The sequence below is a fragment of the Scyliorhinus torazame genome, chromosome 13, assembly GCF_047496885.1.
Source record: "Scyliorhinus torazame isolate Kashiwa2021f chromosome 13, sScyTor2.1, whole genome shotgun sequence".
Classification (NCBI taxonomy): Eukaryota; Metazoa; Chordata; class Chondrichthyes; order Carcharhiniformes; family Scyliorhinidae; genus Scyliorhinus; species Scyliorhinus torazame.
Window position 1 is genome coordinate 129,887,156 of NC_092719.1, and position 19,918 is coordinate 129,907,073.

At 46.2% G+C, this 19,918-nt stretch overlaps 1 protein-coding gene across 6 annotated transcripts in view; it reads left to right on the forward strand.

Moving 5' to 3' along the window:
• sumf1 (sulfatase modifying factor 1) overlaps window positions 1-19,918 on the forward strand; it is a 296,237-nt gene that overhangs the window by 198,602 nt on the left and 77,717 nt on the right. For 5 of the 6 annotated variants that reach the window (XM_072472147.1, XM_072472146.1, XM_072472145.1 and 2 more), the window contains one exon: window positions 8,089-8,148. The exons of the other annotated variant lie outside the window; for it this stretch is intronic. In XM_072472147.1, the coding sequence (XP_072328248.1) occupies window positions 8,089-8,148 (60 nt within the window). The remainder of the gene's footprint in view (window positions 1-8,088; window positions 8,149-19,918) is intronic. 6 annotated transcript variants of the gene reach the window in all.

The following is a 19,918-nucleotide window of genomic DNA, read 5'->3' on the forward strand; positions in this document are numbered from 1 at the left end:
AGACCCACCTATGAGCGGTCAGCGAGGCAAAGGCTAAAACATCTGCCCGAACCCACCTGCAGCTCAGGCCATTCCAACACACTGAATATGGCTTCTAGGGGACATGGGTCCATGTTAATATGTAAAACCCCTGAAATGGTGCTGAACACCATCCTCCAAAATGTTTCCAGCTTCGGGCAGAACTAAAACAATATGCACGTGGTTCGCAGGGCCCCTCCCACACAGCTCAGAACATCATCCACCCCTTCGAACTGCCGTTTCATTCTTGATTTTGTAAGGTGTGCCCTATACACTAACTTTAGCTGTATCAGCCCCAGTTTGCACACATAGTCAAGGCGTTTACCCTCTGCAACACCTCACACCACAGACCCTCCTCCAGCACTACCGCCAACTGTTCCTCCCACTCCCCTCAACGCGCCCCCCCCCCCCCTGCCCAGAACTCCCCGTCCTCTTCCAAATTCCTACCATGAATCGCCGAGACAACCCATCTCTCCAACCCCCCACTGATAGCATAGCCTCCAACAATGAGGAGGCAGGTGTGATTGGGAAGGTCGGAAAGACGTTCCTCGCAAAGTTCCGCACCTGCATATATCTGAAACTTTCACCCCACGCCAACCCAAATCTCTGGCGCAACACCTCCAAACTTGCAAATCGCCCTCCCAGGAACAAATCCTTCATTTCCCTAATACCCCTCTCTCCCCATCCCTGAAACCTCGCACCCATCTTCCCCGGCGGGAACCCTAATCGGCACCCCCCCCCCCCGACCCAACTCCCAACCTAAAGTGCTATCTAAACTGACTCCAAATCTTCAACGTGGCCACCACCTCCGAATACTTCCCTGGGGCCATTGGGAGAGGCGCCATTGTCAGCGCCCAAAACCCCGATCCCCTGCAAGAGCCCACCTCCATCCTCACCCACAGTGCACCCCCCCGCTCCAGCCCCGCACCTTCTCTGCATTTGCCGCCCAATAATAATACTTCAAATTTGGCAGGCATAACCCCCCCCCGCCCACACACACCTGCTATCCCCTCTGCAGAATAACCCTCCTAATCCTGGCCACCTTCTCTGCCCAAACTAGCAAGGAGATCAACCGGTCCACCCCACTGAAAAATGCCTTGGGCAAAAAGACAGGCAGACATTGAAACAAGAACAGGAATCGTGGCAAAACATTCATCTTTACTGCCTGCACCCGGCCCGCCAGCGACAGAGGGAGATTGTCCCACCTGAGCAAATCAGCCTTCACCATCCCCAGCAAACTAGTGAAGATAAATTTCAGAAGCCCTGCCCCATCCTGGACCACCTGCGCCCCCAAATACCTAAAATGAGCCACCACCAGGCAGGATGGCAGCCCCCCCCCACCCCTGCTCCCACTCTGGGAGGGGAGACCACAAAATACTCACTTTTCCTAAATTCAGTTTGTACCCTGAAAACATCCTAGATCTCTGGAGCAACCCCATTATACTCCCTACCAAAGTGCTCGGCTACGAAATACACAGCAACAAATAATCTGCCTATAAGGACACCCAATGTTCCACCCCCCCCCCCCATTCATTATCCTCTTCCACAACACCAAGCTCCTTAGCGCAACAGTCAAGGGCTCTATAGCCAAAGCAAACAGATGGCGGAACATGGGGCATCCCTGCCTCGTACCCCAATGTAATGCAAACTACCATGAGTTCATATGGTTTGTGCTCTCCATCTGCTCCATATTTTATCATAGAATTTACAGTGCAGAAGGAGGCCTCTTAGCAACTGCACACCCACAAAATTCAATCCAATCTCAAATTTCTCCAGTACCACCACCAAATAGCTCAGCATGGTAGCATAGTGGTTAGCACAATTGCTTCACAGCTCCAGGGTCCCAGGTTCGATTCCCGACTTAGGTCGCTGTCTGTGCGGAGTCTGCACTTCCTCCCTGTGTCCACGTGGGTTTCCTTCGGGTGCTCCGGTTTCCTCCCACAGTCCAAAGATGTGTGGGTTAGGTGGATTGGCCATGCTAAATTGTCCTTAGTGTCCAGAATTTCCCTGTGTTGGGTGAGGTTACTGGGTTATGGGGATAGGGTGGAGGTGTGAGCTTGGGTAGGGTGCTCTTTCCAAGAGCCGGTGCAGACTCGATGGGCCGAATGGCCTCCTTCTGCACTGTAAATTCTATGATTCTATATGATTCTAACTCTACTCCAGCCGATCAAACGACTTCTCCGCATCTAACGCCACCTCCATCCCCCTCCCCTCTGCCGGAGAAAGTGTAACGTTCAGCAACCTCCTCACATTTGTGGACAACTGTCTTCCCTTCACGAACCCCGTCTGATCCCCGATCACCTTTGGGAGGCACTTTTCCAATCCTAACACCAACACCTTTGCCAATATCTTGGCATCTACATTCAGCAGAGATATGGGCCTATACGACCCACTCTCCACCGGATCATTGTCCTTCTTTAACAACAATGAGATGGAAGCCTGCCCCATTGTTACCTATCACATCCTCAAACATTCCCACCATCAACGGTGCCAGCTTGTCCTTAAATCTTTCATTAAATTCGACCGGAAACCCATCGGGCCCCGCCGCCTTCCCAGCCTGCATTTTCCCAATCACCACCTTCACCTCCTGCTCCCACCGGCTTCCCTAACTCTGTCCTTTCCCCCTCTCCCAACCTTGGACTCTCCAGCCCATCCAGAAATTCCCTCATCTCCCGCTCCACCTCTGGTGGCTCCAACCTATACAGGTCCCTGTAGAACTCCTTGAATTCTTTATTACTCTGTTCTGGGGCCACCACCTTATCCCGCACCTGAACCTCTCCCTCGCATCGGCTTCCCTCCGGAGCTGACCTGTCAACATATGCCCTGCCTTCTCCCCGTTCTCACAGTCAGCTCCCCTCGCCCTTCTCAGCTGATGCACCACTTTCCCCATGGCAATAAGTCAAACCTCGCCTGCAACTCCTTTCTCTTTGCCAGGAGACCCAGATCTGGGTCCCCCGGGTACCTCCATCCACCTCCAGAATCTCTTCTATCAGTCGTTGCCGTTCCTCCCTCTCGGACCTATCCACCTTAGCCTTATACGAGATCACCTCACCCCTCACCACCGCTTTCAGAGCCTCCCAGACCACTGACTGCGAACCTTCCCCCGTGCAATTAAACACCCACAGACTCCTCAATCACTTTCCCTATCTTGTTACAGAAGCTCCATCCGCCAATAACCCCACATCCATTCTCTACCCTGGACTCTGGGCTGCCCTCTTCTCCAAAACCACATCCATCCAACAATGCGAAGCGTCATACGAGATCACAATTGGTGAGTACTATGACCTCTTAACTCCAGCCAACAGCGCCTTTCCCACCACAAAGAAGTCAATCCTTGAATCTCCTCTCCCCCCCCCCCCCCCCCCCCCCCCCCCCCCCAACCACAAAACTGGGTCTGTGAGCACGGTTGGGAACTATCCACCTTCGGTTCCAACACTATATTCCAGTCCGCCCCCCTACTATCAGCTCATGGGTATCCAAATCTGGGATGACACCCAACGCCCTCTTTACAAACCCCACATTGTCCCAGTTGTGGCCATATACGCTTGCCGCAGTGCCACCAACCTCCGCTTTAACAGTCCTGTCACCACCATGTCAGTCACCACTTTCTCCATCTGGAACCTCACCCTCTTGCCCACCAATATCACTACCCCCCAAGCCCTTCAAACCCCGAATGAAACACCTGACTCTCCCAACCTTTCCTAAGCCTCACCTGACCCTTCACCCTCAAATGTATCTCCTGCAGCATCACCACATCAACTTTTAAACTCCAAGTGTGTGAAAACTCTCAATCACTTCACTGGCCCCCCCTAACCCCCTCATGTTCCACTTCACTGTTCTGACCGTGGATCTCTTTCCCCCCCCCCCCCCCAATCCACCATCATCATAACCCGGGCCCTGCCCCTTCGGCCAGGCCTGCACCAACCTTTTGTTACCGTCGACCCCCTCCCAGAATCCCCTCATCATTTCCTCTTGCAAACATGTCTCGCAGCATTAATCCCCTCCCCTCACCTTTTACACCTCCCAGGCCCACCGAAACGTGTTAGACCAGGATCCAACGACTGCGGCCCCTCCCCCCACCACAGTCCCGTTCACTAGCCAACCTACGTTCGCTAGTGCGGTGGGCCCTGCCAGCACCACCCCATCCTCCCATTCCCTCCTCAGTAACCCAGCCTCACATACCCCCGAACAATCCCCCACCTCCCTCATATTAAAGAACAATACAAAAACTAACCACAGAAAAAAGGAATAAAACGAAAACCCAAATCACCTGTGAACAAATGTAAACAACCCCCCCCCCCCCACAATTCAAGAGACAAAAAAAATACCAAAATCAAATAGAAAACCCTCCGTAAGAAAAAACACAATCCCCGTCCCCACAAGCCAATTCCAAGTCCCAGCTCTCAACTCAGTCCCAGTCCTTCCGCCTTGGGGCTGGTTTAGCTCGGTGGGCTAGACAGCTGGTTTGTGATGCAGAACAAGGCCAGCAGCGCGGGTTCAATTCCCGTACCAGCTGAGAATTCCGAATTCTCCCTCTGTGTACCCAAACAGGCGCCGGAATGTGGCAACTAGGGCCTTTTCACAGTAACTTCATTGCAGTGTAATTCACAGTAAGCCTACTTGTGACAATAAAGATTATTTATTTTTATTTTATTTTTTCACGAACACCTCTGTCCCTCCACCATCTCTAAATAAAAATCCCTCAAGGTGTGCGTCACTCTCAACTTCACCAGGTAGACCACTCCAAATCTCACTCCGCTGCTATACAATGCTGCCTTCACCAGTCCAAAGGCCACCCGCCTTCTCGCCAGCTCTGCCGTCAGGTCTTGGTTTCTTCGTATACCAATGCCTTCCCACTTCACCTCTCGTCTCATCTTCGCCCAGCTCAAGACCTTCTCCTTCATGTGGAACTTGTGAAAGAAGATTATAACTGCCTTTGATGGCTCATTCGCTTTAGGCTTCGGCCTGACCGACAAATTAATTTGTATGGGGGGGGGGGAGGGGGGGAATCTTACCCCTCCCCCATCAACTCCGCCAACATCTTTGCAAAGTACTCAGTCGGCCTCTGGCCCTCCACCCCCTCAGGCAGGCCCACGATTTACAGATTTTGCCTCCTTGACCTGTTCTCCAGGTCCTCCACCTTGGTTCTGAGCCCTTTGTTGGCCTCCGCGACCCTCCGCAGCTCCTCACCCACTAAGGTGAACTGGTCTCTGTGTTGCGACAATGCCTCCTCCACCACATTCAACTTCTCTACCTGCTCCCCCACCTCGACTGGCGTTTTCACCACTGCCGATTTTTCCAGGGCAACCGCTTCCTCGACCCACTCTATCATCGCAGTCATCATCTCCTGTGCAGCACCTCCATATGCTTGGCGAACAGCCTCTCGAACTCCCCCAACATCACCTCGGTCAGAGTTTCCACTGTGAGGGGAGGGACCCCACACCCCCCACCCAACGACCCAGCCCCCGCCACCTTTCTCCCTACAGGAGTCACAGACTCACTCGATGGCGGACTTTCGCTCACCCCCTTCTTTCCAGCACCCTTCTTCTGGGTCTTTGACATTTCACACCTTCCTTATAACTTCCCACACCAGCTCATTCACAAACTGCCCCTGAAACCAGGCATAAAAGTCCAGAAACCAGAGACTCTAGCAGGAACCACCTAACATGCGACCTCCATCTACATGCTGCCACCTGAAGTCCTGCACAGGTATTCAACCCTCTTCTGATAACGCTACAGATTGGCAGTATAATGCTTCATAAACCAGTGGTAATCACCAGGACTGACATGTGTTTGTTGGACGAAATGTCTGCATTCTCCTGTTTTCCCTGGCTTTCAATAAGGTTTGGGATATCCGCCAATACTTGTGGAAAGGAGTATATGCTGCCAGTTTCATAACAAGCTGTTAGTGACTATCTGAAGATGCATCGGTCGAGTTCCAAACATTGAGCTGGTTAATGAGGAATCTTTATATATTACGTACCACCTTCCTCCAATTTAGATATTATAAAAATAACTTCTTGCTTGGTGGGAGATCATTTCATTTCAATCTTTTCCCCCATCTCTGCAAACACTTGCTTTCCCGGTATACAGGAACAGGAATGAGCATTCAGTTCTTCAAGCCTGAACCTTAACTCCACCTTCCGCTTGGATTCAATTACCCTAAATACCTCTCCGAGCCAAATTCTATCTGGCTCTTTGCTTCCAAATGGGACCCTGCCAGGCCTGTATTCAAGGCCCAGGCATTGAGCGAGCAGTTCGAATGGAAAACCTGCCGCTTGGCAAACTGGCCCGACTGCCAAACGCGCAGCACCTGAGCTGATAGCGTTCAGCCACAGGTTGGTTAGAGTGGAGCACTAATGTGAAGTTGCGACCTGCTCGTTCAGCTGCCTCTTGATCAGCAGCCAGGAAAGGCCCAGAGTCCATTTACTGTAACTTCCAATTGTTTTACTCACTAATAAACCTTGTAACTCTCATCAGTGGAATACCTCCAACTCAAAGGAGAGATCTAAAGTGACAGATCACCACAAAAGAGAAAAAAAATATTAGATTAATACGAACAACAAATAAGGACAATGCTTAAATTAAGGTGCTGTGCTTCATCTAGTCCCTTTCCTGTAGTCACATCTCTTTTAAACTAAAGCTTCACACAGAAAATGTAAACCATCCACAATTAATTAGATTAAAAATCAAAGCGAGCTTTAATAACTTGTCACAAGTTCATAAATTTACATAAAATAGCATATAATTTACACAAATCCAATAAACAAAGGGAGGATAGTCCGTGAATAAAATTACAACAAATAAATAACTCAGTAGGCTGTTTAGGTAACTTACGTATTCTGAACTATAATATATTGATGTTAAAATTGGTTCATAGGTCCTTGGAATAATCAGCTCCTTCCTTCTCTGACATGACTTGAAATGATATGCTTTACCTTCAGTTTGCAAGATTTCTTCAGGTAGAAAGGTAAATACAAGACAGCGGAGGTTACCAGGTCTCCATGGCTCTAATCCATATGCTCCCATGTCACCAGCTATGGAGCATTATGGTGCGAGGAGTGAGGGGGAGCAATGTTTACTATACTTGTTCAAACCTTTCACTAATTCAGAATAAAGTATGCACTACAGTCATAGTTTCGAGAAACAACATCAACTCAAATTAGTTCAAGCATGCTATCTGACTGGTGTGCAGCAGAGTTGATGCAGAATATTTTGGGAAAGTGCTCCTTCCTCAGCTCTAACTGACCTTGCAACAAGGTTTATTTTGTGAAATAAATTCCTCATCGGGAGGAAATATCGAGAGGCATATTAACGATTTGATACTGTTCTGAATCTTTGAAAAGGTGGTGAAAACAAGAGGCGATACCAGAGCACTGTCACGCAGCTTCAGGACCTCAATGTTGTGGGCATCATTAATTTACGCTACACATCTGCAACCTGGCCCAAGTCTTTTAGATTAGTTGCAATTAATAACACTAGGCTGTTGTGTGCAGTCTATGCTAGGAGTGAAGTGACAGTAATGATGCTGCAGGGCGTACCCCTGGGGACTAATCATTCTACTATTGTGCAGTATTAAATACAGCTCCTGATTGGCAGTATCAGGTTTTCCTCATGGTTGCGCACACACATACATCTTCACAACCCTGTGTTTGACAACGCTAGTATCCTGTGTAGTCGGTATAGACTGTAATCTTCACAACAGCAAGTAAGCTGTGGAACATGCTGACTGAGTTTAGGTTTTTAAGTACAGCTAAAATAAATTATAACAGATTTTTATTGTCACTGTTCGATATGGATTCAAGCAAGCGACATCAAACACTGTGGGAGCCAGGAAAAAGCAACAAAAGTAACAATGATTTAACTCTCCAGGCAGCCATCTTGTTCCATCTTCATGCTCTCATTCATTTATATTCCAAGGAGCTTGTCACACGTTGCCAGGTGTCTCCAAACATAGAGCTGCAAACAAAAACCTTTGAAAGAAACAGTATGAAAGAAACACAATGGAATAGACACACTGCTGTTCCAGGATAGGTACACTGACCATGCAATTCAATGTTCTTTCTGCAGATCGGACCTCCCTCAGGAACAGACAAGGTGAAGAAGGGCGGATCCTACATGTGCCACAAGGTAAATTTTAAGTTTTTTGCCGGATCTGCAAAACACTGTTAAGTATGAAAGAAAGGCCAGTCCTAAATCTGATACAAAAAGAAAGAAGATCCTAATAAGGCACAGTAGTTCAGTCAGCATGTAGAAGTGAAAGCTAGATTAATTTTGTTTGCATTTATTCAAGGGATTTGGTATCACTAGCTTGGCCAACATTTATTGCCCTTGAGAGGGTAGTAGTGAGCTGCTGTCTTGAATCGTTGCAGTCCATTTGGTGTAGGTACATCCACAGTGCTGTTAGAGAGGGACTTCCTGAATTTTGATCCAGCAACAGTGAAGGAACAGCGATATAGTTCCAAATCAGGATGGTGCATGGCTTGGAAGGGACCTTAGAGGTGATGGTGTTCCCATGCAGCTGCTGGCCCTTGTCCTTCTAGATGGTAGTAGTCATGGGCTTGGCACGTGGTCCCGAAGAAACCTTAGTGACTTGGTGCAATGGTACACACTGTTTCCACTGGGTCTCAAATGGTAGCAGGTGTTAATATTTTTAAGTGGTGGATGGAGTGCTGAACAAGTGGGCTGCATTGGTGTTGAGCTGGATGGTGTTGAACTTCTTCAGTATTGTGGGAGCTGCACCCAACTAAGCAAGTGGAAAGTATATTCCATCAGACTCTAAATTTGTGCCTTGTAGATGGCGGACAGACTTTGGGGAGTCAGGAGGTGAGTTTGCTTTTAATTCATTCATGGGATGTGGGCCAACATTTATTGTCTATCCCTAAGTGCAATACTACTGTGGATCTGGAGTCACATGTAGGCCAAACCAGGTAAGGGCGACAGATTTCCTTTTCTAAAGGATAATCCTAAAGTTTGATGACAATCAACAATGTTTTCATGGTCATCGTTAGACTTTTAATTTCAGAGTTTTGGTGGGATTTGAACCTGGGTCCCTGAGCATTGCCCTGAGTCTCTGGATTATTAGTCCAGTGACAATATCACCACATCATGGGCAGCACGGTAGCATTGTGGATAGCACAATTGCTTCACAGCTCCAGGGTCCCAGGTTCGATTCCGGCTTGGATCACCGCCTGTGCGGAGTCTGCACATCCACACCGTGTGTGCGTGGGTTTCCTCCGGGTGCTCCGGTTTCCTCCCACAGTCCAAAGAAGTGCAGGTTAGGTGGATTGGCCATGATAAATTGCCCTTAGTGTCCAGAATTGCCCTTGGTGTTGGGTGGGGTTACTGGGTTGTGGGGATAGGGTGGAGGTGTTGACCTTGGTAGGGTGCTCTTTCCAAGAGCCGGTGCAGACTCGATGGGCCGAATGGCCTCCTTCTGCACTGTAAATTCTATGATCAAAATCATAGAATCCCCTGTATCTGACTTGCTCTTGTAACCACAGTATTTGTATGACTGGTCCAGTTCAGTTTCTGGTCAATAGTAACCCCCAGGAGTTCGATGATGAGGAATTTGGTGCTGGTATTGCCATTGAACATAAATTCTCTTTCCCCTGGTCAGTGTCTGGCACATGTGTGGTTGGAATGTTACTTGCCACTTACCAGTCAAGTCCGAATATTGTCCAGTTCCTGCTGTGTGTGGGCACGGACGTACAGTATCTGGGGGGTTGCAGATGGAACTGAACATTGTTCAATCATCAGCGCATATCCCCCCCTCTTCTGATGGAAGGAAGGTTGAAGCAGCTGACGATGGTTGGTCCTAGGACGCTACCCTGAGGAACTCCTGCAGTGATGTTTTGGGCCTATGATGATTGACCTTCAACCAGCACAACTTTTGTACCTTTGGACCTGTACTAGAAAGATGGGTTGCATCTAAACTCGAGGGGCACCGATATCCTGGCTGGGAGGTTTGCTAGTGTCACTCGGGAGGATTTAAACTAGTATGGCAGGGGGGTGGGAACCAGAGCATTAGCTTAGCAGAGGAAATAGAGAACAAAAATAAGAGAACAACATCACCCTCAGGCAGAGCACAAAAGGTGACAAGTGTGAGAAGGGAGGTGGTCAATGCAGGACTGAGGGTATTGTACCGTAATGCACGCAGTATACAGAACAAGGTAAATGAGTTTGTTGCGCACATTGAAATTGGCTGGTACGATGTTGTGGGCATCACAGGGACGTGGCTGCAAGGGGATCAGGGCTGGGATCGCAATATACAAGGATATGTGTCCTGTCAAAAGGACAGGCAGATGGACAAAGGGGATGGGGTTGCATTGTTAGTAAGGAATGAAGTTAAATCGATAGCAAGGAGCGATATAGGATCAGAAGGCATAGAATCTCTGTGGGTAGAGTTGAGGAATCACAAAGGTAAAAAGACCCTAATGGGAGTTATGTACCGGCCCCCGAGCAGTAGTCAGGATGTGGGGAATAAAATAAATCAGGACATAGAGAAAGCATGTAAAAAAGGCAATATCACAATAATCCTGGGGGACTACAATATGCAGTTGGACTGGGAAAATCAGGTTGGTAGTGGATCCCAAGAAAAGGAATTTGTGGAATGTTTAAGAAATGTTTTTTTGGAGCAGCTTGTGGTAGAGCCCACTGGGGAACAGGCAATTCTGGATGTGATGTTGCAGACTTGATTATGGATCTTAAGGTGAAGGAACCCTTTGGGAGCAGTGACCACAATATGATAGAATTTACCCTGCAGTTTGAGAGGGAGAAGCTGGAATCAGATGTAACGGTATTACAATTAAATAAGGGTAACTACAAAGGCATATGGGAGGAGCTGGCCAGAGTTGATTGGAAAAGGAGCCTAGCAGGGAAGACAGTGGAACAGCAATGGCAAAGGTTTTTGGTGGTTATTCGGGAGGCACAGCAGAAATTCATCCCAAGGAGGAGGAAACATGCAAAGGGTAGGACAAGGCATCCATAGTTGACGAGGGAAGCCAAGGACAGCGTAAAAGCAAAAGATAAACCATACAAAGTGGCGAGGATTAGTGAGAAGCCAGAGGATTGGGAAGCCTTTAAAAGCGAGCAGAGGACAACGAAAAAAAAAATAAGGGGAGAGAAGATGAAATATGAGTGCAAGATAGCTAGTAATATAAAAGAAGATAGGAAGAGTTTTTTTCAATATATAAAAGGTAAGAGAGAGGCAAAAATAAACATTGGACCACTGGAAAACGTGGCTGGAGAAGTAATAATAGGAAACAAAGAAATGGCAGACAAACTGAATAGTTACTTTGCATCAGCCTTCACGGTGGAAGACTCCAGTGGGATGCCAGAGCTCCAGGAGAATCAGGGGGCAGAGGTGAGTACAGTGGCCATCACTAAGGAGAAGGTTCTGGGGGAACTAAAAGGTCTGAAGGTAGATAAGTCACCTGGACCGGATGGACTATAGGTAGGGTCCCAGAGGACTGGAAAGTGGCGAATGTAACACCACTGTTTAAAAAGGGAAGGAAGCATAAGACGGGAAATTATAGGCCGGTTAGCCTGGTTTCGGTCATTGGTAAGATTTTAGAATCCTTTATTAAAGATGGGATCGCGGAGTACTTGGAAGTGTATGATAAAATATGACTGAGTCAGAACGGCTTTGTCAAAGGGAGGTCATGTCTGACAAATCTGTTAGAGCTCTTTGAGGAGGTAACAAGGAAGTTAGACAAAGGAGAACCAGTGGACGTGATTTATTTAAATTTCCAGAAGGCATTTGACAAGGTCCCGCATAGGAGATTGTTAAATAAGTTAAGAGCGCATGGTGTTAAGGGTATGATCCTGGCATGGATAGAGGATTGGCTGACTGGCAGATGGCAGAGAGTGGGGATAACGGGTCTTTTTCAGGATGGCAGCCGGTGCTAGTGGTGCACCTCAGGGGTATGTGCTGGGACCACAACTTTTCACAATATACATTAATGAATTGGAAGAGGGAACTAAAGGCACTGTTGCTACGTTTGCAGATGATACAAAGATCTGTAGAGGATCAGGTAGTATTGAGGAAGCAAGGGGGCTGCAGAAGGTTTTGGAGAGGCTAGGAGAGTGGGCAATGAAGTGGCAGATGAAATGCAATGTGGAAAAGTGTGAGGTTATGCACTTTGGAAGGAGGAATTTAGGCATAGACTATTTTCTGAATGGGGAAACGCCTAGGAAATCAGAAGCACAAAGGGATTTGGGAGTCCTTGTTCATGATTCTCTTAAGGTTAACGTGCAGGTTCAGTCGGCAGTTAGGAAGGCAAATGCAATGTTAGCATTCATGTCAAGAGGACTAGAATACAAGACCAGGGGTGTACTTCTGAGGCTGTATAAGGCTTTGGTCAGACCCCAATTGGAGAATTGTGAGCAGTTTTGGGCCCAGTATCTACGGAAAGATGTGCTGGCCTTGGAAAGGGTCCAGAGAAGGTCCACAAGGATGATCCCTGGAACGAACAGCTTGTCGTATGAGGAATGGTTGGGTACTCTGGGTCCGTTCTCGTTTGAGTTTAGGAGGATGAGGGGGGATCTTATTGAAACTTACAGGATACTGCAAGGCCTGGATAGAGTGGACGTGGAGAGGATGTTTCCACTTGTAGGAAAAACTAGAACCAGAGGACACAATCTCAGACTAAAGGGACAATCCTTTAAAACAGAGATGAGGAGGAATTTCTTCAGTCAGAGGGTGGTGAATCTCTGGAACTATTTGCTGCAGATGGCTGAAGAGGCCACATCACTGAGTGTCTTTAAGACAGAGATAGATAGGTTCTTGATTAATAAGGGGATCAGGGGTTATGGGGAGAATGAGGATGAGAAAATTATCAGCCATGATTGAATGGCGGAGCAGACCCGATGGGCCTAGTGGCCTGATTCTGCTTCTATGTCTTGTGGTCTTTGTGCTAGGTATGACTCCAACTAGCGGAGAGTTTTCTCCCTGATTCCCACTGACCTCAGTTTTGCCAGGACTCCTCGATGCTGCACCCAGTCAAATGCTGCCTTGATGTCAAGGACCATCAAGCTCAACTCACCTGTGGAGTTCAGCTGTCTTCACTTATGTTTGGAAGTTGTAAACCGGTCTGGAGATGAGTGGTCCTGGCCTTTTGAGTGAGATTGGTAATTGTGTCCGGATTCGATTGTCCTGGTTTTTATGAGTAGGTCAGATCTAGGCAACTTTATAAGCAGGTCAGACATAGGCAACTTTCCACGTTCAGAAGAAGAGTCATTTAGACTTAAAACGTTAACTTTGTTTCTCTCACCACAGATGCTGCCAGGCCTGCTGAATTTTTCCAACATTTTCGGTTTCAATTATCGATTTCCAGTATTTTGTTTTTCCTTCTGAAGTGAAATTAGGAAATGCACACAAGTGGTGGTAGAAATTTGGAACTCTCCTCAACAAATGGCAATTGCTGTTGGATCAGTTGAAAATTTTAAATCTCAGATCGAAAGATTTTTGTTAGCCAAAGGTATTGAGTTAATATGGAACACACATGGCCATGTGGAGCTAGTTTGCATATCAGCCATGATCTCATTGATTGGTGGCAGAACAGGCTAAATAGCCCACTTGGTGGCAGAACAGGCTAAATGGCCCACTCCTGCTGCTCTATTCCTGTAATAGTGAGAAGGCTTGCCAAAACTATGAAAGAAGAGCTAGCATCAAACGGTTATCCGAATGCAACCATCATGTGCCGATCATTGTGGTTTGCACTCAGTTTTTGAAAATATGGAGTGGTGAGAAGGTAGGTACAGTAAGCAGTCAGAAAGAGAAATTGTATGTTGGTCTTCATTGCAAAAGGTGAATACAGGAACAAGGATGTCTTACAGCGACCACTTACTGAAACCACACCTAGAGTATTGTGTGCAGCTTTGGTCTCCTTATCTAAGAAAGGATATACTTGCCATAGAGGAAGTGCAGCGAAGGTTCACCAGACTGATTCCTGGGATGGGTAGATATCAAATCATAGAATCCCTACAGTGCAGAAGAAGGCCATTTGGCTCATCGACTGTGCACGGACCCTCTGAAAGGGCATCCTACCTAGGGTCAGGCCCTTATCCTATCCCCGTAACCCAACCCAACCTTTTGGACACTAAGGGGCAATTTAGCATGGTCAATCCACCTAACCTGCACATCTTTGGATTGTGGGAGGAAACCAGAGCACCCAGAGGAAACCCACGCAGACACGAGGAGAAAGTGCAAACTCCACACAGTCACGAGGCCGGGATTGAACCCGGGTCCCTGGTGCTGTGAGGCAGCAGTGCTAACCACTGTGCCACCGTGCCGCCCATTGTTGTATCAGGAGAGCTTGGATCGTCTGGGCCTGCATTCACTGGAATACAGAAGAATGAGAGGGGATCTAAATGAAACAGATAAAATTCTGACAAGGCTGGACAGACTGGATGCAGGATATAGTTTCCTCTGGCTGGAGGGGGGTGGTCTGGAACAAGGGGTCACAGTCTCAGGATACAGGGTAGGCCATTTAGGACTAAGATGAGGAGAAACTTCTTCACTCGGAGCTGGTGAACCTGTGGAATTCTCCCACAAAAGGCTGAGGAGGCCAAGTTACTGAATATATTTAAGAAGTAAATCAATAGATTTCTAGACTCTGAAGGTGTCAAGGGGTGAGGGGAGAGCGCAGGAGTATGGTGTTGAGATAGAGGGCCAACTATGGTCCTATTGAATGACGGAGCAGTCCTGAACGGTCGAATGTCTTACCCCTGCTCCTATTTTCTGTGTTTCTATTTCCAGTTCCATTATCCACAGATTAAAGTGGTCTCAGATTAGCCAGAATTTACTCGAAAAAGTCCTCCCTATGTCTGCCTTGATTTCTTTTGAAGAGACATGTGGGACTAGAACTGGGTGAGAGGGAGAGGGAATTGAGGATATGGGTTGCTTTTCTTGGACGATTGAACTGGTAAATTATTACCTTTCATTTGTGAACGAGCAGACATAAAACCATTTCACTGGAGTGTCTGATGCTGCTACAGCTCCCAACTGTGCAGCTGTTCAGCTCTTCTAAAAATAGAGTTCATTAAAATCTGGTTCATTGTAGCTGAAGTGCTATCTCTCTCACTTTTTATTTGTGATCATTCACAGCTCACACAATTAGTTCGCTTGCAGTTCATGTCTGATAAACAATTCGCTCTCCTGCCTCAGTTTCAAGCTGTTGTCCATATCTCACCTTTCCAGCCTGAGCCATTGGATAGATTACCTCCTTAGCACTTGTTTATTTTACCCATAATCTGGTCATTCAGAGGTGAGAGTGTGCAGCAGAGTAACTCTCATACACATTTCATTTTCTTTTATGTGGGCAAGGGTCAGGTCACATTTTGTACCTAGGTTTCTGTCAACAGACCGCAGATTTTCTGCATTCACCAGTTAGCTTCCTGTTCAACTTCCAGGCACTGACCAACTAACCAGTTCACTGAGCCTTCAATCCTCAGACACACTGACCCTTCAGTCCTCAGACACACTGACCCTTTAGTCATCAGACACTGACCAGTTCACCGACTCTTCAATCCTCAGACACTGACCCTTCAATCCTCAGACACTGACCCTTCAGTCCTCAGCCACTGACCAGTTCACCGACTCTTCAATCCTCAGACACTGACCCTACACTCCTCAGACACTGACCCTACAATCCTCAGACACACTGACCCTTCAATCAGACACTGACCAGTTCACCGATTCTTCAAACATCAGACATTGACCAGTTCAAGAACTCTTTTCAGTTAATTGTTCCACATGCTTTTCTCCTCGAATGTTGAATATTTGAAGAATTCTCTCATGACTTCAGTAACATTTTTGATTTTGACACAGTAAATTGCACCATAGCATTTACATAAATGATAACCGAATCAGTTCAAATATCAACTGCTGCATATTTTGTTTTCCAACCATATCTCCATTATCCTGCGCAATAAAATGTCATTTTCGTTGAATGAATTACACAATTATAATGTTTTGGGCTAGGCAGAGGTGGTTTAACAGTTTGTGCTTCCAAGCCTATAGGCAGATTGCGTGACTGCCCCTTGAGGGCCAATTAAATACAAATATTTATGTAAAGATATCAAAGGGTTGACCAATTTGATTCACTAATAACTTTGGATTGTAACTGAAGTCCGAGAATATACTAATATACTAATCTTATTTGGATATCTCAATTGATGATAAAGTTAATTACATTGGCTCGGGAGAAGAGAAGGATCAGAACAGAAAGGAAATAAATTATTTTGTGCATTCTGTGCTTTAAACGGGCTTGAACCCAGTGAAAATTAAACTGCTCTCTTCAGAAAATGGACACTTTTAACAAAACTGTATGTGGGAGAAATATATTCACAATGTGTGCCTCATAGTGGGACAAGCTTTTAAATTCCCATCATCCAATTTTAGATTGTGTGGACCTGGCAGTGCACTCATGATGCAGCCTTCAGCAAGGCCGCAAGATCTGCTGTACCGTTAAGAGGGGAGGCGAGGCAGGTCCTCACGGGGATGGATGGAAATAAATATCAAATCTGACTCACTTCAGCCCACCACCTTAAACATGTCTAATCCACAACATTGACAGTGATAGCCTCTCCAGCTTAGCACCAGGCACTATATAGTGTTGGCAACCTTTTGATGATTGGGCCCAACAGCTCCAGCGTGCCTGAAAAATGGCGGTAACAGAGCAGCTGAGGAAGGAGTGTGGGGCACAGTTCACCACCACACAGGTCCTCAACAAGCAGTGAGGGAGAGCATGAAGATAGAAGAAAAACTGGAAAAGTCATGAATTTCTCCAGAAATCAATCAAAACAAAGCAGGCACTGGGCACCAGAGAGTGAGCTATCTTTATATGGGGAAAAGGCAAAAGGAAAATAATTATCAGTTGGCTATCGGTGTAGTTAATGCACATTTCATTTCTTGCTGAAAGTAGTAGTCAACCACATGATCAAACGTCTATGTAACAAATGATAGATATTTTTTTCTTGTGTGTTCCCGACATGCAATCACATGCCAAGCTCATTAAATGAAGTGCGTAACTGCAATCTATTAGAGTCGGGTATAGGAGTTTTGGTTGTGTGTGGTCCCCAAGTCTAAGCTGAACCAGAATAGGCTGTCTCTTCAGGTCCAATTGAGTCCAGCTCGTCAAGTTAAAATATCAATTATTTTAAATATTTTATCTAACAATATAATTTAGATTGTAATGGAAATCAAGGGCAGCACGGTGGCGCAGTGTACTGCTGCCTCATGGCACCGAGGTCCCAGGTTCGATCCCGGCTCTGGGTCACTGTCCGTGTGGAGTTTGCACATTCTTCCCGTGTTTGCGTGGGTTTCGTCCCACAACCCAGTGATGTGCATGGTAGGTTGATTGGCCACACTAAATTGCCCCTTAATTGGAAAAAATGAATTGGGTACTCCTAAATTTATTTTTTTAAAGTAATAGAAATCAAGCGAACATATCAATCTTATTTGCATAATTCTGAGAAAAGGGGATAAACAAGACCACAAGATAATCCGAGATAAGGAAGGCTATTTGATCACTTTAAGGCCAATCTGGATAGATGATGTCCCTTTGCTTTACAACATCTACTTGATTCCTAGTTTTTAAATCTCTACTACTCTAACCAGAGACCATTGCAGCTGTCAATCACTGCTTATGGTTATAACAAAGAAGATCAGGATAGGAGATTGCTTGAAAATCATTCATTCACCAAAAGAATAAAGTTCCATGCATATGGCATCCATGAAGGATTTGTAGCCTTTTTTTGCAGTTCGAGAGACTGCATTATAAATGATAATGTGCATAATTTCCATTGCTGAAGAGTTGAGGCAGCAAAGAAGACTTCCTGTCTGGGGAAAATTGGAAATCATCCAACTACAAACTTGGCCCTTTGCAACATTCCTTATATTTTATAGTTATAGGCGACTCCCTTAATGCTCCGATTAGCACTTCCTCAATACTCTGCTCCCTCAACGCTCTACACACTCCTCCCTTAATTCTCCGAATAGGGCTCCCTCAATACTTTGCTCCCTCGACTCTCTACACACTGCTCCCTTAATTCTTCAATAGGGCTCCCTCAATACATTGCTCCCTCAACGCTCTGTGCGCTGCTCACTTAGCACTCCGCACACTGCTCAGCATTTTGCACCTAACCGTCTACACAAAAACAGGCCAAAGAGATGTTCTTTCCTCCAGGATTGGCCTTGATGAGACCTCTTCTCGTCCCCATGGCCAAGTACACTAGGGCAATGCGTGCGTATTGTGCATGCTCCAATAACAAAGATTAAAAGGGCAGTGGCAAGAGGCAGCACTGCAGCAGTCGCCCAGTTGCTGCCCAAAAGATACGGGACAAAGGGTGTCCCAGTGAGTCAATGAACAGGACATGGAATAAAATGTAAAATCTTGGGACATTTCTATAAAATATGGGATGGTTGGTTATTTTGGTGCTTTGAGACATCCTGAGGTTATGAAAGGCATGAGAGAAATGCAAATCCGTCTTTCTATTATTTGTTAATGCTTCTGATTTGATTTGTGGGGAAGTAATAAATGAAGCACATACCACATTTCTGTACTTTGAAACTACCGTTTTGTTAGTCCCTGATCTGCCCAATAGGTAGAATTAAAAATGAAGGGATATTGGCCCAAAAGTCAAGGCAGGGATGAAATAGACTTTGTGTTCAGAATTTTCTACATTTGTATGTACGATCATTCGGGACAAAATTAACAGTGACTTGGCCAAGTGTGGATTAAATAAGGAAAGTCAACACAGATCTGTTAAGGGCAAATCATATACACTAATTTGATTGAGTTTTTCAATGAAGTAGCAAAGAGGTTGCTGAGGACAATATGTTTAGTTGATATAGTGTGCATGAGCTTCCAAGAGGTGATTTTTAAAGTGCCACACAACTAGCTTGTCAGCAAAGTCGAAACTCCCGGAATAAAAGAGACAGTGGCAGCATGGATATGACACTGGCTAAAAGACAGGAAAAAAGAGACGAGTGATAAATAGTTATTTTTTTTGGAATGGAGCACGATTTATAAAGACGTTTTTCCAGGGATCAGTATTAGGGCCACATCTTTGCTTGATCTATATTAATGACTGAGACTTGGGTGTGCAGTGCACAATTTCAAAAGTTGCAGGCAGCATAAAACATGGAGGTACTGCGAACTGTGAGGATAGTGAGAGACTTCAAGAAGACATAGGCAGGCTGGTGGAATGGACAAACAAGTGGCAGATGAAATTTAGCACAGAGATGTGTGAAGTAATGCATTTTGGTAGGAAGAATGAAGAAAGTCAATATAAAATAAAGGATGCAATTCTCGGGGGGGAGCAAAAGCAGAAGGATCTGGGGTATATGTGCACAAATATTGAAGGTGGCAGGACAGGTTGGGAAAGAAGTTAATAAAGCATATGGAGTTCTGAGCTTTATAAGAAGAGACATAGAGTACAAAAGCAAGGGCGTTATGGTGAATCTTTATAAAACACTGGTTCGGCCTCAACTGGAGTATTGTGCCCCATTTGAGGGAATGCAAGAAGAATGGTTCCAGGAATGAGGAACGTCAGTTACGTTGATAGATTGGCTGTTTTCCTTCGAGAAGAGAAAATTAAGAGAGGTGTTCAGAATCCTGAGGGGTCTGAGTAGATAGGGAGAAACTGCTCCCGTTGCTGGAAGATTCAAGGACCAAAGTACATCAGTTTAAGGTGTGAAGTTCCTTCACGGTCGCTGAGTCAAAATCCTGGAATTCCCTTCGAGGCAGCACTGTGGATATTCCTACAACAATGGACTGCAGCGGTTCAAGGAGGCAGGTCACCACGACCTACGCAAGGGCAATTAGGGATGGGTAATAAATGCTGGTCGGGCCAGCGACTGCCACATCCTGTGATTGAATGGAAAAAGTGTGAT